Below are 18,623 nucleotides of genomic sequence, written 5' to 3'. Positions count from 1 at the left end.
GTTCAAACCCACCAGCTACTCCTCAGAAGGAAGGTTGGGCAGTCTACTTCCATAGTGATGCTGGCTCAGAAACCCAAGGAGGGGTGCATATGAGTCAGGTCCGACTCCACGGCACATAACAACACAACAACAAAAAAGCGATAAAAGGAAAAACCTGTTCAGATAGGTCTTTATACAGGACAGAACTTTTATATAGGATTTTTATACAGGACAGTTTTAGGGAGGAAGCAAAAATACAGGAACATTATGATAATTTGATTATGCCTTCTGAAGTTGCAAGATGATCATAAAACAATGCCAATGAAAAAGGGTAAAAATGGTAAAAGAAAAACAAAGTAACAAATAGCTTCCTAATTGGTACTTAGCTTTAGTTCTTAGCTCCCCTAAACTATGATGTATGCGTTGCAAACAAAGCCATTCATTTAACATAAATGATTGTTAAATTGCTTGATTAAATCCCAATAATAACTTTCTATCACATTTGAAATAAATTCCAAATTACTAAACCTTATGTGGACTGCTCCCTGGCCATTTTTCTTTTCTTCCTCTTTCTCTCGTTCTCTTCTATTATTCAGCTCTACTTATTGTAAGCTTTCCGTTTCTTTAATACAGTAACAGTGTTCCTATTTCAAGTCTTCCATAATGGCTTTACCCTTGACTCTGAGCAGTCTAATCCCATGGCTTATTCTCTCACTTTATTTTTAGATTTCTATTGAAAGGTATAACTTCAAGGTCTTCCTTGATCTCTCAATCAAATACCATACCAACTGATATGCTTTATTCCTTAACCTTCTTTATTTTTATAGTAATTTTCAATATCTTACAAGTATACAATATATTTATTTATTTATTGGTACTCAACTCATGTAAAATGTAAGCGTTGTGAGGCAAATGACTATCTATTTTATTCACTGTACTAAGAAAATTGCCCAGAACACCTAAGGTCATCATTGACTACTGAGAAATTCATTTCTAAAGATTTTACTTCTGGCTATGATGATATAACTTGTGTAAGAGTTTAGATCCTACCATGAATATCTATAAACATAGGATTGAAAAATAAACTGAAGGTACTCAAGATCAATCAAATAAGCCATAACATGAGAAGCCAAGATTCCAGAGAGCAGAGGCTCATGCTGATATGAATCCTACATTTCCCTTCACTTTCTCTTAGAACATTTCTCACTTCTACACACAGACAAGTGAAGCCAAGCAGCCTACCTGCTGCATTTTCACTGGGATGAAAAGAAAGAAGTTGAAGTTCAGAGAGGGATGCCAAGACATGTTGTTGTTGTTGTTGTTATGTGCCGTCGAGTCGGTCCCGACTCATAGCGACCCCTCCTTGGGTTTCCAAGGCAGTTATCACTACAGAAGTAGGATTGCCCAATCTTCCTTCCGAGGAGTGACTGGTGGGTTTGAACTGCCAGCCTTCTGGTTAGCAGTCAAGTGCCTTTTGTGAAACCAAGATCATAGGAAAGCACCACAAAAATGTGAGCTCAAAATTATGCATGCAATTTCTTATCAATGTGTTTCCCAACTCCAAGTACTATATGTATAGGTAAGATGTTGTGGCAGTTAAAATTGTGTGACAACTTGGCTGGGCTGTAGTTTGGAGTGGCTGGACAGCTGGACATCATTATTTCCCATGATTGAAATGACCTCCATGGTAAAATCTTCTGTGAGCAGCTTAGGAGTTGCCCCCAAGATGTGGCCTGCTTCCAGTAATAAGGAGAAACTTCGACAAACTTCGATTTGGAGCCTTCATCTCCAGTTCCTAAACTTGAACCTGTGGTCTGCTGTATTGCCTGCCAATCTTGGGATTGTTCCTGCACTTGAACTAGTGGCCTGTCATGATGCTTGCTGATCTTGAGACTGTGTCATTTTATCTGCTGTTGTCAGTCTCAGCACCTAGCAGCTACCTGAGTCAAGAGACCTCTAGCTCCAATGGGCCTCGAGTAAGAAGTAGAGTTGAAGTCCAGGGTTGAGGGGCCTTCACCCAGCCCCTCGAGCTGGCACTCTGAAACTGGAGTTTTAGTTTCCTAGACTGCGAGAGAATAAATTCTTGTTTGTTAAAGCCATCTACTTGTATTTCTTTTATAGCAGCACTACAGAACAAAGACAGATGTCTAGACTCAAAGAGAACCAGTTAGAGTGCTAAAGAGCTAAGAAGAAATTGCTTCATTCACATGATATTATGAAGAAAAGCACTGAAGTTCAGGAATAAACAAAGTAAAAGAAACTTTTCCCCAAACAGAGTATATATTCTGAGAGAACTTTTTAAGAAACAAGTAATACCAAACTGAAAACAAACTCTTTCAGAAAACAGTAACAGAGGAAACATTTCCCAATAAAAGGTATGAGGTCAATATATGCTTGACTCCAAAACCTCAAGAGAGAAGATTACAAGAAAGAAAATTTATAGGATGAACTCCTTCTTAAATATAGATGCAAAACCCTGAATAAAATATTAGCAAATAATATTCAGTGATATACAGAAAAGAAAATGTACCATATATGTGATAGTTAAGGTTGTGTGTCAACTTGGCTGGGCCTGGTTTTGAGGGGCTGGGCAGCTGGATGTAGTTATTCCCCATGGTGAGACTGGTAATTAACTCCATGGTAGAATCTACTGGAGCAGCTGAGTAGTTGTTTAGGGATGTGAGCTTCTTCCAGCATATAAGAAGCAACTTTGAGGAAGGTCTCTCTAGCTTATGGCATGTTTGACCTTGCATGTAGTTGAGTCATTGTTCAACAGCCTGCCATGTTGTCTGCCAATCTTGGGACCCTTAATGGACTTGAATCAATAGCCTGCCATGTGGTTTGGTAATATCTGGACTGTGCCCTGATACTTGTCAACCTTGGGTTTGTCAGCCTCAGCAGCCAGCAGCTGCCTGAGTGAAGAAAGCCTCTAGCAGTCCAAAGTTGAGGGACTTTCACTCAGCCCCTAGAGCTTGGCACTTTGAACTCAAGACTTTTAGCCTCCCGAACTGTAAAATAAACAAATTCCTGTTTGTTCAAGCCATCCTATTTGTGGTATTTTCTGTTAGAGCAGCACTAAACTCACTGCCGTCAAGTCAGATCCAACTCATAGCGATCCCTCCTTGGGTTTCCGAGGCAGTATCACTAGGGAAGTAGATTGCCCAACCTTCCTTCAGAGAAGTGGCTGGTGGGTTTGAACTGCCAGCCTTCTGGTTAGTAGTCAAATGCCTTAGGCACTATGAATTCGTTCATTCTAGGAATGAAAAATCCAGTAAAATTTGGAAATTAATCAGTGCTGGATATAGGAAAAGGGTATTTGATTAAAGCCAAATCACATATACAATAATCATCTTTTTCTTCATCATTACTGTCATAGTAACCTCTTGACAAGGTAGCAAGGTACTGACAAAGATAACTTTCTTAATCTGATCTAGTTTCCACAAGAAATCTACAGGAAACATCTTAGTTTTGTTGTTGTTGTTAGGTGTTGAGTTGGTTTTGACTTATAGTGTCACTCTATTTCTGTGAGAGTCTTCCACTTTTTTGCTGATCCTCTAATTTACCTAGCATGATATCCTTCTCCAAGGACTGACAACATAATCAAAGTACGAGAGACAAAGTCTGGTCACTCTTGCTCCTAAGTAGAATTCCAGCTATACTTACTCCAAGATAGATTTGTACATTCTTCTAGCAGTCCAGAGTACATTCAATATTCTTCACTAACATGACAATTCAAAATGCATCAATTCTTTTGCAGTTTCCCTTATTCATTATCCAGCTCTCACACTAGTCAGGTGCACCTTAGTTTTCAAAGTGACATCTTTTCTCTTTAACACTTTAAAGAGGTCTTTTGCAGCAGATTTTCCCAATAAAATATGTATTTTTATTTCTTGACTGCTGCTTTCCATGACTGTGGATTGTGGATCCAAGTAAAATGGAATCCTTGACAACTTCAATCTTTTCTCCATTTATCATGATGTTGCTTATTGGTCCAGTTGTGAGGACTGTAGTTTCTTTTATGTTGAGGTATAATCCACACTGAAACCTGGAGTCTCTGACCTTCATCAGTTAATGCTTCAAATCGTCTTCACTTTCAGTAGGCAAGGCTGTGTCATCTGCAAATTGCAGGTTGTTCATGAGTCTTCCTCCAATCTTGATGCCATGTTTTTCTTCCTATAGTCCAGCTTCTCAGATTATTGTTCAGTGTACAGATTGAATAAGTATGGTGAAAAGACGAAGCTGTGATGCATACATTTCCTGATTTTAAACCACACAGTATCCCCTTGTTTTATTTGAATGATAGCCTCTTTGTCTAAATACAAGTTCCTCATGTGCACAAATAAGTGTTTCTTAATTTCTGGTCTTTGCAATTTTATCGATAATTGTTATGATCCAAATGGTCAAATGCCTTTGCATAGTGAATAAAACACAGGTGAACATCTTTCTTGTATTCTTTGCTTTCAGCTAAGATACATCTGACATCAGCAATGATATGCCTTGTTCCACACCCTCTTCTAAATCTGGCTTGAATTTATGGCAGTTCTCTGTGGATGTACTGCTATAAACATTTTTAAATTATTTTCAGCAAAACTTTACTTACATGTGATATTAATGATATTGTTTGATACTGAAGCTTTCACTCTGGTACTAAAAATGGATGTCGACTAAAATCCATTAAGGTAATAATGTATAATGTAATAAGGCAAGAAAAAAAAAATAACAGGCATAATGATTGGAAAAAAGAAAGAAAACTATCATTATTCTTCATGATATGATCTAGAATATCCAAAAGACTTAAAAGATTACTTATTAGAATTACCATGAATTTTAATAAAGTAGATGAAGACAGGATCAGTATACAGAAATCAATTATGTTTCCTATACTAATTTAACATATTATCAGAAAGCATCAAATAAGTAGAAAATAAATCTTACCCAAAATATATAAAACTGAAATGAAGAAAACTTTATAGCATATGGATAGAAATTTTAAATTGCCTAAATAAATGGTATGATAGTCTATGTTCATGGATTGAAAAACATAATATTCTAAAAATATCCATTCTTTCAAATTGATTTTTAAGATTTACTGCAATTCCAGAAAAAATTCTAACATTTATTATAGAAATTGACAGGACGATTCTATAGAAATGAGAAGGATCAACAGTAGCATATTTAGTACTGAAGAGGAAGAATAAAATTGGTTCTTTTATAAGACTAGACATCAAAACTTATTATAAAGTAATAGTAATTAAAATAGTCATGCAAAGGCAGAAGATCAATGGAAAAGATTAGAGAACAGTTACCTAAATTTCACCAAAGCTTTCATGGAAATCAAGTTTGAGAAGAATAGACTTTACAATAAAAGTTCCTGAGTCATTAGGAAAAGAAACTTGAGTCTTTCCTCACCAGAGGAAAAATTAATTCCAGATATATCATAGATTCAAACATTAAAAGTTAAGAAAATAAAGTCTCTAGAATATCTTAATGATCTTGGACACTATCTTAATGATCTTGAAATAGGCAAAGATTTCTTACGTAAGTCACAACATTTAAGGACTTCTGTTTTTAGTGTAAAATTTAAAAGCATCAAAATAAATCCTAAAGAAAGTGAAAAGGTAAGACATCCTTGGCAAAGGATGACAGAGTAGTACCTAGAACAATATAAAATGCTTCTACAAATCAAGAGGAAAAAGGACAACCCAATTAAAAATGCCAAAAACACTTAAACAATTATGTATGTCATTTAGTGAATATCTAAATAGCAAATCAGCATATGAAAAGATGGTCAACATCATTAGACATGATGGAAATGCAAATTAAAATATTAAGATACCACCATAAACCTACTGGAATGAAGGAGATGGGGGAAAATCTGAAGATACAAAGTGTTGGTGAGGATAGAGCAAAAGTGAATCTCCCGAATTCTGCTGAATGGACAAAACATTGATAACTCTGGGTAAACATTTCAAAAAAATTGGATTTTCTATTTGAAAACTTTTGAGAATTTATTTCCTTTATATATTTTAATGTATAAAACAGCAATGACAGAATTTCATGACTAAATATGAATATGTATAAAATACTATTTGAATAAAAATTCAAAGTAATTAACTTATGGAGTTATTCAATCATCCATATAATGGCTGAGGAAAAGAGAACAGTCTGAGCAAACTAAGGATGTATGTACAGTAAAAAGGAGTTCTGGTGGCATTTGGCTGTTAATCAAAAGGTCATTGGTTCAAACCCATGAGCTGCTCTGTGGGAGGAAGATGAGGCAATCTACTTCTGTAAAGATTTACAGCCTTGGAACCCAATACCGGTTATTACGAATTGGAATCAAGTCAATCGTGGTGGGTTTTAGTTTGGTTCCTTATGTACAGTAAAAGGGTACTCACTTTGGTTTGAGTGTATGGAAGCCATAGGGGTAACTGGTAGATGATGTTGTTTGTTGTTGTTATTTGCTGTCGAGTTGGCCCCAACTCATAGCGACCCCTCCTTGGGTTTCCGAGGCAGTATCACTACGGAAGTAGGATTGCTCAACCTTCCTTCCCAGGAGTGGCTGGTGGGTTTGAACCGCCAGCCTTCTGGTTAGCAATCAAGTGCCTTAGGCACTATACTACCAGAGCTCCTAACTGGTAGATAAAACTATATAAATAGTTTTTATCTTATTGTGGAATACTTTAATACCAATCTAAAGAGTTTGTTCTAGTTTTTGTAGGCAATAAAGAATCATTAAATGTTGCTGAGCAGAACACTGATTAGATTAGAGTTACAGTTAATCAGAGTTATACGTCATACAAAATAAGTGATAAACAGTGTGCACAAGGGATTGGAATAATGAGAAAAAATATACAAGCACATTAGTTAGAATTCTTTTACAGCTGAAAGAAAAATGGTTGCAGAAGTCAGAATTGGGTTCCAAACCAAATGAAACCTATTGCCATCATTAATTCTGACTCATAGCAACCCTATAAGGCAAAGTAGAACTGCTCCATTGGGTTTCCAAGGCTGTGGCATAGTAGTCAACACATTTTGGGTGCAAACCACAAGGTTGGGCAGTTCAAACCCACCAGCTGCTTTGCGGGAGGAAGATGAGGCAATATACTTTGATAAAAATTTACAGCCTTAGAAACCCAATGGGGGTTGCTATGAGTTGGAATTGCCTTATCTTGCTCCTGTGGAGTGGCTGGTAGATTAGAACCATCAACCTGTTGGTTAACAGACATAAGTTTTAACCACTGCAACACCAGAGCTCCTTACAATTGGATTAGGAGCCATAAAAATGGAAGGAAGGAGACAGATTTCAAATTTGTGATAAGATCAATAGACATTGTTAACTGACTGTACTTGTATGGTAAGGAAAGAGAAAACAGTAGCAAAGAAATAAAATTAGAGTAATTGAAAATACAGTAAAATGTGAAATAAAAGAAAGGGAAAATATTGCTTTAATATGTGATATGTTATATATCAAGTGTTTCTGTGATATTGAAATGAAGATGCTTAGTGAAGATTTGGAAATAAGGTATTAAACTATGGAAAGATGTTGGTTCACTGATGAGATATAAATATCCCATGAGTAATTTCTATTCAATTACCAACTCCATTCAAAGATTATGTATCTCATTTCACATATGCCATGAGCATGTTAACTTTGTAATTAGGCAAAGGAGTAACTCTATAGTCAAATTTCATGATTTTCATGGCTTCTTGCTATTGTGGATATTAAAAAAAAATATTGTCTATTTTATTTTAGCCAGTACAACTGATGGTGTAGTGGTTAAAGCATTTGGTTACTAACACCTTCCTGTCATGATGCCCTGAGAAGGATACATCATCACCTCTTTTGTATTCTACTTCAAAATGCATAATCTGAGCTTAATCAGGAGGAAATACTGACAAACACACAATAAGGGATATCCACAAAACAAATGGTCAGTACTCTTTAAAGGTATCCAGTCTGAAACACAAAGAAAACCTGAGGAACTGTTCCGGGTTACAGGATGCTAAGGAAAAATGACAAATGCAACATGTGATACTAGATTGAATCTCAGACTAAAAATCAGACATTATTGGGATAATTGGCAAAATTTGTGGAAGGTTGATTAGATCATAGTATTGTATCAATGTTAACTTTCCTAATTTTGGTAATGGGATTGTGGTTATGTGATTGCCGTCTATGGAATCTGGGCAAAGAGTACACAGGAACTCTTGTAAATATTCTATGCTCATCTTTATACACTGTACTGGAGCCCTGATGGTACAGTGGTTAAGTGCTCGGCTGCTAACCAAAAAGTCCACAGTTTAAACCTACCATCCGCTTCATGGGAGAAAGACGTGGCAGTCTGCTTCCATAAAGATTATAGCCTTGGAAGCCCTACAGGACAGTTCTACTCTATCCTGTAGGGTCGCTATGAGTCGGAATCAGCTCAGCAAAGGGTTTATATACTATGCATGCTTATACAGCAAATCAAAGTGTTAAAAAAAATTAGTAGCATACTTTTTAAATGTTATTTGAAAAAAATCTGTAACATAGTATTAGCAGGATAAGGAGTTTAGAAACTGGGTTAGTTCCAAAACATTACACTAACAATATTTTGAGGCCAATACTTATTTATTTCGTACTTACTTCATCAAACATAAAATCTTTTAAATCTATCTCTTCATATTCTTCATTTTCTTCATACTTAATAGCTTCTAGAGCTGTTGTCAGTTTTTTTCGCAAAAGAAAGCCCTTCCAAACTGCCTAAACAAAAATTTAAAGCATGTTATACAAGGTTATAGATCAAACCCTAAACCAGATCCTCTGTGTTATCCCATTAGGAAGATAAAACATCTCAGACCTTAGTTTAATGACTCAATAATCTGTTATTTGAACTTTATGTGACACTTAAAACTGCAAGATAAATTAAATGCCTGCATGTGTCTAAGGTTCTGAATCTCAAGAGACTTTCCTCTTGGCAGAAAAGAATCCTTAAAACTCCCTCAACTGTACAAGTAGGTCAACCAATTAATTATCTGACAATTCCTCGAGGACCCATTCTAAACTAAGAAGAAAGAGATAAAAAGAAAAGCCAAGTTCTCTAATTTTTAAACGATTATGTGCAAAATAAACTAAGCCACATTTAGGAAAACCTCAATGTATAAAAATAGCAATATTAGTGGTTATCTTGGCCATACTAATTAACTAATTTTATTTTAAAATAAACAAAGGACAGAACAATAGAATTAAAAACACTCAGATTCCTCAACAATCTTGGAGTAGGGAAACGCAGTCCCCTGGAGTCGGATCCGATTCATAGCAACCCCTCCTTGGGTTTACCAGGCAGTATCACTACAGAAGTAGATCGCTCAATTGTCCTTCCCAGGAGTGGCTGGTGGGTTTGAACCACCAGCCTTCTGGTTAGCAGTCAAATGCCTTAGGCACTACTCCACCAGAGAAGTTTCCTAATTAAAGCTAAGTGCAATGTAGCTTTAAGCAATTGAGTATATATTGCTGAAGTGTGATCTCTAGAATATATTTTTAACTATACAAAGCAAGGTTGAAATAAATGTATATTTCATAGTACCTAAGACATTTGCTAACCAGAAGGCTGGCAGTTCAAATCCACCAGCCACTCCTCAGAAGGAAGGCTGGGCAATCTACTTCCATAGTGACACCGTTTCGGAAACTCACGGAGGGGTCGCTATGAGTCCGGATCTACTTGATGGAAGTAAGTTTTTTTTTTTAAATTTATCTATTGAAGATGGCATATAAATATAATATAAACATACATATATATTGTAAACTTACATATATATATTTATATATATATTTAAACATATATATATGTATGTTTGCTTATTTTTTTTAAATGAAAGTATATACTTTAAAGGTAATATTAAATTGTTACCTATAGAAGCAGAATACAGGGTAGATGTGTAGCCAAAGAAGACACTCTTATCTGAATGTACCTTTGATATATGATTTGGTTTAATTTTAGAACCATGAACTGCTTAATTATAAAATGAAGTAAAACAAATATAAAATAAAATTTAAAAAATCCTAAAAGCAGTGAAAATATTTTAAGTTGTAGGCATAACCACACAGCCCCTCAGAGACAAGAGCAAAAGGTTTGATTCATTGTAGCTCATAATGGATTAAACCCAACTCGTCAGCTGTAGACTACAATGTTCTAGACTATATAACACATAGGGTGTGTTTTTCTGGTGCAAAAAGTGTTGATACCTCCCTTCATGAATCTGCATAGGATCTGGCATTCAAGTTCTAGTCATCTCTATCCAGTTCAGATATAAGGATGATATGATGATACAATGTGTTGATAATTAATGTCCAGGTTCTAATTTAGGTATATGTGAAGGTCACAATTTTTCTCCCAGTAGTCCACCTATAATTCATTGATCTTTCTTTCCCACACACTGAAATCAATTCACTAGACAGACAATTCTATCTCCATTAGCATATCTGATATTTTTTTCTTCTCCAACTACTATCAACTCCACCCTTAGAAAGAGCTCTGGTGGTGTAGCAGTTAAAGCATTTGGTTGTCAACCGAAAGACTGGCAGTTCTGAACCCACGAGCTGCTCCATGGGAGAAAGATGAGGCAGTTTGCTTCCGTACAGATTAACAGTCTCGGAAACCCCACAGGGCAGTTTTACTCTGTTCTATAGGGTCGCTTTGAATTGGAATTGACTAGATACTAGTGGGTTTGGTTTTTGGTTTTCCTACCTCTAGAATTCACCATACACTTGTTATTTGTTAGAATTCCTGAAACTGACATAACTCTGACCATGTTCCTCCTATATTCTCTCAGTATTCTAGTACTAATAGTATTCTGGATGCAATATATTATCTTATAATTTCAGGAACATGGAAGTCTATGTTCTTTTAGTTCCATTATCTCTTATACCTAGCACATTATTCTCTCAGACATTTATATTGAGTCCTACTTATTTCTCAAGGGGTATCTCACATCTTTTATATTAATTAGGATAAGCTAACTAATGTAACAAATATATCCAAAAGAGCATAATTACTCAAAAACAATAGAAGTCTATGTCTTGATCATATTGCAAACACTGGAAGGGTATACTGGCCAGTGGAACAGTACTTCAACATGCAGTTTTTCAGCTACCCAGGCCTATCAGGCTCCACAATTTCAATTGATAGTATCCAAGGTTGCCCCAGAACCTGTCTGCATTCTAGCCAGCTGAAAAGGGAAAAGAATATTAAGTGTTGTGGGTGATTTTTATGGGTCAGACCTGGAAATGGCACTTAAACTTGACTAAAAACTAAAAGAAAACCCAAACTCACTGCCATTGAGTTGATTCAACTCATAGTGACCTCTCTGTGGGTTTCTGTGGTCTATCTCTTTGGAAGTAGATTGCCCAATCTTCCTTCTGAGGATTGGCTGGTGAGTTTGAACCACAGCCTTCTGGTTAGCAGTCAAATGCCTTAGGCACTATGCCACCAGAGCTCCTAACATCCCATGAGACAATAGAAACAATCCTCAATATAAATAAACATATTTTTCTGGAATGTGATATTCTTCCATCTTCACTGCTACCATCCTGGTCCATGTCACCATCATCTCTTATCTGGATTACTGAAGGAGACTCCTAATTGATCTTTACTTCTACTTTTGCCCCATTACAGTCTAAGATAAGGTAAAGTATTGTAATGAAATGTGCAAACACCTGCAATTAGAAAATCAAAAGGGAAGAACACCCTTGGCATTTTTCAAGCTGAAATACTAAAGAAAAAATTCAAGCCTTGAGTTGCAATATTGAAGGATTCTATGGGCAAAATACTGGATAATGCAGAAAGCATCAAAAGAAGATAGAATGAATACACAGAGTTACTGTACCAAACCATTTCAGGAGGTAGTATATGATCAAGAACTGATGGTAATGAAGGACAAAGTCCAAGCTGCACGGAAGGAGTTGGTGAAAAACAAGGCTCTAGAAATGGACAGAATACCCACTGTTAAAGCACTGGAGGTGCTCACTCATTTATGCCAAGAAATTTGGAAGGCTAGCACCTAAACAACTTACTAGAAGAAACTGACACTTGGGTCCATTCCAAAGAAAGGTGATACAGCAGAATGTGGACATTATTGAGTAGTATCATAAATACGCATGCATGTAAAATTTTGTTGAAGGTAATTAAAAAATGGTTGGAGCAGCACATTGACAGGGAACTGTAGCAGTATACTGGAATTCAAGCCAGATTCAGAAGAGGATATGGAATGAACCTGGATATCATTACTGATGTCAGGTGGACCTTGGCTGAAAGCAAAGAATGCCAGAAAAATGTATACCTGTGTTTTATTCACTATGAAAAGGTGGATCATAAAAAATTATGGATAGCAATGTGAAGAATGAGAATTCCAGACCATTTCAGTGTGCTCATGAGGAACCTGTACACAGAAAATAAGCAGTCCTTCAAACAGAACAAGAGAATACTGTATGTTTTAAAATCAGGAAAGGTGTGCATCAGCTTTCTATCTTTTCACCATACTTATTCAATTTGTATAAAAAAAAACTCAAAGACTCCTGACTCATAGCGACCCCTCCTTGTCCGAGAAGCTGGACTATATGAAGAGAAATGCAGCATCATGGTGGGAGGAAGACTCATTGAGAATCTGAGATATGCAGATAACTCAACCTTGCTTGCTGAAAATGAAAATGACTTGAAGCCCTTACTGATGAAGATCAGAGACTACAGCCTTCAGTATGGATTGTACTTCAATATAAAGAAAACAAAAATCCCCACAACTGGACCAATAAGCCAGATCATTATAATTAGAGAAAAGACTGAAGTTGTCAAGTATTTCATTTTACCTGGATCCATAATCAACATGGAACCATAATCCATGGAAGCAGCAGTCAAGGTATCAAATGACATATTGCATTGGACATGTACGTTGCAAAAGACCTATTTAAAATGTTAAAGAGCAAAGATGTCACTTTGAAGACTAAGTTGTGCCTGACCAAAGCCATGGCCTTTTCAGGAGCCTCATATGCACATGAGAGCTGCACAATGTATAAGGAAAACCACAGAAGAACTGATGCATTTGAATTGTGGTGTTGGTGGAGATTCTTGAATGACCCTGAAGTGCTAGAAGAACAAACAAATCTATCTTGGGGAAAGCACAGTCAGAATGCTCCTTGGAAGAGAGAATGGCCAGACTTTGTCTCCCATACTTTGGTCATGTTGTCAGAACAGTTCCTGGACAAAGATATTGTGCTTGCAAAAAAGGAGAGGGTCAGTGAAAAGGGGGAAGACCCTCAAAGAGGTGGATTGACACATTGGCTGCAATGACAGGCTGAAGCATGGCAAGGATTGTAATGATGGTGCAGGACCAGACAGTGTTTCATTCTGCTGAACACAGGGTTGATATGAATTGGAATTAGTTCCCTAATGCTGCTTTAACAGAAATACCATAAGTGAATGGCTTTAAAAATCAGAAATCTATTTTCTCACAGTTCAGGAGGCTAGAATCCAAATTAAGGGCATCAGCAGCTCAAAGGGAAGATCTTTCTGGCAATCATTGGCCACCAGAGAGATGCAAATCAAAACAACAATGAGATATCTTCTCACCCCAGCACTGATGGCAAGGTTCAACGAGACAGGAAATTACAAAAGCTGGCATGGAGGTGGAGGGATTGGGACTCTCATACACTGCTGGTGGGACTGTGCAGCGATACAAACACTGTGGAAAGCAATATGGCGATTCCTTAGAAAGCTGGAATTGGAGATACCATTTGACCCAGCAATCCCATTACTAGATATATATCCTAGAGAGGTGAGAGACAGGACAGGAACAGATGTATGTGCACTGATGTTCACTGAAGCACTGTTTACAATAGCTAAAAGATGGAAACAACCTATGTGCCCATCAACAGAAGACTGGATGACCAAACTATGGTACATGCACACAATGGAATGCTATGCAGCACTAAAGAATAATGTAGAGTCTGCACAACACTGTATGATATGGATGAACTTGGAAGACATTATGCTAAGTGAAATAAGTCAATTACATAAGGACAAATACAGTATTAGTTCATTGTTGTGGACAGTCAAGAAAAGGTTTACATATGGAGGGAAACTTTCTTTGTTGGTTGCCAGGGGTGGGAGGGGAGGGGAGGGAACACTGCAAAAAAAAAAAAAAAAAAGAAAGAAAATGTATTGACCCATGTCACTTTAGTTTTGTGTATTTCACTGTACATAAATTATATTTCAATAAAATGCATTAAAAAAAGAGTATTGAGAATGTATGATTAATGGTGGCTGTTTTCACTGTTCAAAACCATCTGCTTCTGACCCTTTGACATGTGACTTTTCAGTGCCTTCTAAAGGTACAGTATATTTCCCAACCATTACTAATCTAGGCCAAGTGAGCCTTGCTTTGGCTAATCAAATTTATCAGATGTTGACATAGGACACATATGAGCAGAACTTTAAATATGATTTGTGGTTCCACTTGGCCCTTAACCATGAGAACAGTATGATCCAATTTAGGGGTTGCTCCTTCAGCCTAGATACTAAGCAGAGACAAAGTCAACCTGCAGCCAGTCTGTAATTTACATGTCATCTGAGTCATAAAGGGACCCTGGTGGTGCAGTGAATAAGTGTTCAGCAGCTAAGCAAAAGGTCTGTGGTTCAAACCCACCAGCTGGTCTGGTGGAGAAAGATGTAGCAGTCTACTTCCTCAAAGATTTCCAACCGTGAAAAGCCTACAGGACAATTCTACTCTCTCCTATAGGGTTGCTATGTGTCAGAATCATCTCAACAGCAGCAGGTTTTTATGAGCCAGAAATAAATCCTTGTATTTGTATGCCACTGTTTTGGGGGTTGTTTGTTATTTAGAATAATCCAGTGAAAGATAACTAATGCACTAACTATTCTACCAAAGACTGAGATCAACCTGAATAAGAACAGCAGCCTTCTCCCTCTCTTCTGGGGTATGTACTGTATATTCTGTTTTTTCCTCCTTTAAAATAGTCTGGTTCTTGATGCAGGAATTTGTCTGGGATGTCAGCGGTCCTGTTGCTGTAGTATGTCGCCTTGTAGAAAAATGAATCTGTTTGCGTGCAATGTAACCACGCCAGCATGCCTGGATTATCATAGTTGCCATACTATTAAGAGAAAAAAAGAAACATTTTCAATATCCATAAATATGCAGTTATATTTAAGAACATGAACCGCATAAAGTAAACTTTAAAATAAGATGAATTCTTTCATTTAATTATAGTCATAAAAGTACAGATAGCACGGAAACACCCTCCTATCTGAAAGTGAGGAATGAGCCGGTAGCTGGAAAGGGATATAGGTACAATGGAGTTTTGTTTGTTTGAAGGGGGAGATATCACAGTGTATTTGTATGAAATTGAGGATTCTAATTCAGTAGACTGAATGGGGTGGGGATTATGATGCAGAAGAGAGGAGACAAATGCAGAAGCCAACTCTGAGTCAGCAAGAGAGAAAGGGATATTCTGTATGGTGGGTGAAGAGATTAATCCTGGAGAGAAAGGAAGGAGGTACCTTCATTGTAAGAGGAAGGACCTTTGTCCTTCTAGCTTCATTTTCCTCTCTATCCTTAGACAAATATTTAAATCACTCTCTAACTAACATTGGGAGCTCTGGTAGCATAGTGCCTAAGGCACTTGACTGCTAACCAGAAGGCTGGCGGTTCAAACCCACCAGCCACTCCTCGGAAGGAAGGTTGGGCAATCCTACTTCTGTAGTGATACTGCCTCGGAAACCCAAGGAGGGGTCGCTATGAGTCGGGGCCGACTCGACGGCAAATAACAACAACAACAACTAACTAACATTAGAAGGCTGCTGAATTCTAACATTTTCCCAGGCCACACCTGTTTGACCATCTCAGGCACTATTATCTACCAATGCAGTCCCTGAGTGGCACAAACGGTTCAGTGCTGGAATACCAACAGAAAGGTTGGCAATTCGAACCCACCCAGGGGCTCCTGAGAAGTAAGACCTAGCAATGTGCTTCCTAAAGGTCACAGCTTTGAAAATCCTATGGAACAGTTCTACTCTGCACACAAGGAGTCACCATGAGTTCGCATCAACAGCAACTAACATCATTCATCAATGCAGTGTGTTTTCTTTCCCACATCCCTCTAGGCTGCCCAGCAACATTAGCAAAGTTTGAATAACAATGCACACCATGAGTGCTTTTCATCATTTGGTTCTTCCTAACTTTTAATATATTTTGCTTTTTCACATAGATTACTGAAGAAGTAAAATCAGTATAGGAGCCCTATCTACTTCCTACCTCCAAAATTTCCCAAGGGGAAAAAAAAAAAAACCAATACAAAAGGTAGATGAGAAATGTTTTCCTGGATGATCCAAACACAGGCTGCTTTTCATTATGGAGGAAAGCAGGCAAAGAAGCTAAATTTAGGGCTTTCTGAATATGGGGTGCTCTTCATACTGACAAGGAGCTTTGGTGGTGCATTGTCTAAGGCATTTGACTAATCATAAGGTTGGCAGTTCAAATCCACCAGCTGCTCCCCAGAAGGAAGACAGGGCATTCAACTTTCATAAAGATTTACTGCCTTGGAAACCCAATGAGGATTGTTTTAAGTCAGAATCGACTAGATGGCAGTGAGTTTGGTTTTGGTTTGGTTTCATACTGACAAAAACAGCATTATCTTTTTTTAATTTTTTTTAGCCAAAATTCTAAAAGTGAAATGTCCTAAGCATAAGAGGACAGGTAAACCATGCTTAGGAAATGCCTATAAAACAGAAAGTTAATCTTCCTGAGTCACTGAATGGCAAGGGTCAACAAATGGGTATGAATTTTATTTGCCTTTATTTTTTCGGTCTTTGGTTTACCCACATGTTCAGTTATTCGTCTTTATTTATTATCAACATTTAGATATTTTGTTTATTACGGATTAAGAAGTTCTAAATCCTGTTTCTATGAAATTTGGATAGCCAGTGTCTGGAGTGATTGTAGCAAAGACAATAAATGAAATAAACTGATAACATATAAAACAGCAAATGTGCTAAAGGGGCAAGGAAGCAGCATTGTGTGACCTCCTCTAATAATAATGAGGCCAGACATGCCGCCACCCTCTAGCCCTTTTACTATCCTTGACACCAACCATTCCTCCTATGGCACCCATCACCTCTCTGCTGGGTTCGATGATTTGCTGCAGTGGCCACACAGAACTCACAGATTTTGGGGTTTATTAGGGAAGCAACAGGCTACAACGCAAGTTCAGGGATACACTCAGTCTCTTGCAGCCAGCTGTCTCAATTAGCAGCCAGCAGTCTCTCTCAGTAGCACGACTCTCTGCCAGCAGTGTGTGTCTCTCACGTCTCTCTCAGCAGTGTATGTCTCTTACATCTCTCTCTCCCAGCCAGAGCATCTCCCTCAGCAGCATGTCTCTCAGCCTGCAGTGAGAGATCCCTTTTACCTCTAGGAGGGCTCTTTTTTAGCCTGGCAGAGTGGCAAAACCAACCAGCCCCAACACCAGAATTCCACACACCTGAGAGAGAGTGAACTTGCCAGAAAATTGCTTTGTCCTGCTCGGGACAGAAATACCCTAAGTGGATAACTTTAAACAATCAGGAGCCACTTAGTGGCTCACAGCAAATTCTACCATGGAGTTTACAAAGGCTATGGCTAATAAAGCCATACTACGTAATTTACTACACTGCAAAATGTTAAAACCATTTTGATAAAATGTTAAAAGATTTCCCGTTATAAAATACATGTTAGTGTCAGTATATCATACTATTCAACACAGCTCTCAGGGAAAAGAAATTAGTTTACCAGTGACATCATCTGCAAGAAAGAAGACTGAAAGAGCAAGATTAGCCACTGTGAGGTTCTCAGCCTTGACTGTTCCACAAAATCTGTAATACCACAACTGAATCTAACCTTTTTGTTTCTTTTCTTTTCTTTTTTTTAGCTTGAACAAAAGTAAAAAAAAAAAAAAATTGACAGGGCAAAGTAAACATCAGTCTCTACTTGTTCCATAAACAAAGATAGTCATTAGCTTTCTATACATGTTTAATAGTTGGAAGCGAGTTTAGTTTATTCAGCTATCTTTCAGAGTTGTTACATCAAAGATTATAGTATATGCATCCATAAACTTATGCGGATGATTATTAAATATTTACTCATCAATAATTAAATAAATAGCACATGCAAATGTATACTTTAATTATACATTATACTTTAATGATTATTCAGAAAGTTTTTTATTATTAGAATAAACTAGTATTTTATTTCTTTTTAACAATTTGTTTTAATCATTTAGACATTAAAAGTCAGAAATGAATAATTTCATATTTCCTCATCGGGAGCTCTGGTGGTGTAGTGCCTAAGGCATTTGACTGCTAACCAGAAGGCTTGTGGTTCAAACCCACCAGCCATGCCTTGGAAGGAAGATTGGGCAATCTACTTGAGTAGACATACTGCCTTAGAAACCCAAGGAGAGGTCGCTATGAGTCAGTTCTGACTCCATGGCAATGAACTTAGTGGGTTTTTTTTTTTTTTTTTTTTTAATAAATCAGAACTTGTCAATATTCAACTAACTTAATCTGTACTATCATTAATAATTTATGTGCACTATCAAAACTATAATTAAGGGAATATGA

General features: G+C 37.2%; 1 protein-coding gene across 1 annotated transcript in view; it reads right to left on the bottom strand.

Annotated features, from left to right (window-relative positions):
* The window catches only part of LRRIQ1 (leucine rich repeats and IQ motif containing 1), a 329,025-nt gene that overhangs the window by 138,909 nt on the left and 171,493 nt on the right, over positions 1-18,623 (bottom strand). Inside the window, 2 exon segments of the mRNA XM_007952584.2 lie at positions 8,609-8,725; positions 14,914-15,124. Coding sequence (XP_007950775.2) covers positions 8,609-8,725; positions 14,914-15,124 — 328 coding nt within the window.

Source organism: Orycteropus afer, unplaced genomic scaffold, assembly GCF_000298275.1.
Source record: "Orycteropus afer afer isolate SDZICR_OR568_19922 unplaced genomic scaffold, OryAfe1.0 scaffold00349, whole genome shotgun sequence".
In the NCBI taxonomy this organism is placed as follows: Eukaryota; Metazoa; Chordata; class Mammalia; order Tubulidentata; family Orycteropodidae; genus Orycteropus; species Orycteropus afer.
The sequence above is the reverse complement of the archived record's forward strand: the minus strand, read 5'-3'. Positions and strand labels throughout refer to the sequence as shown.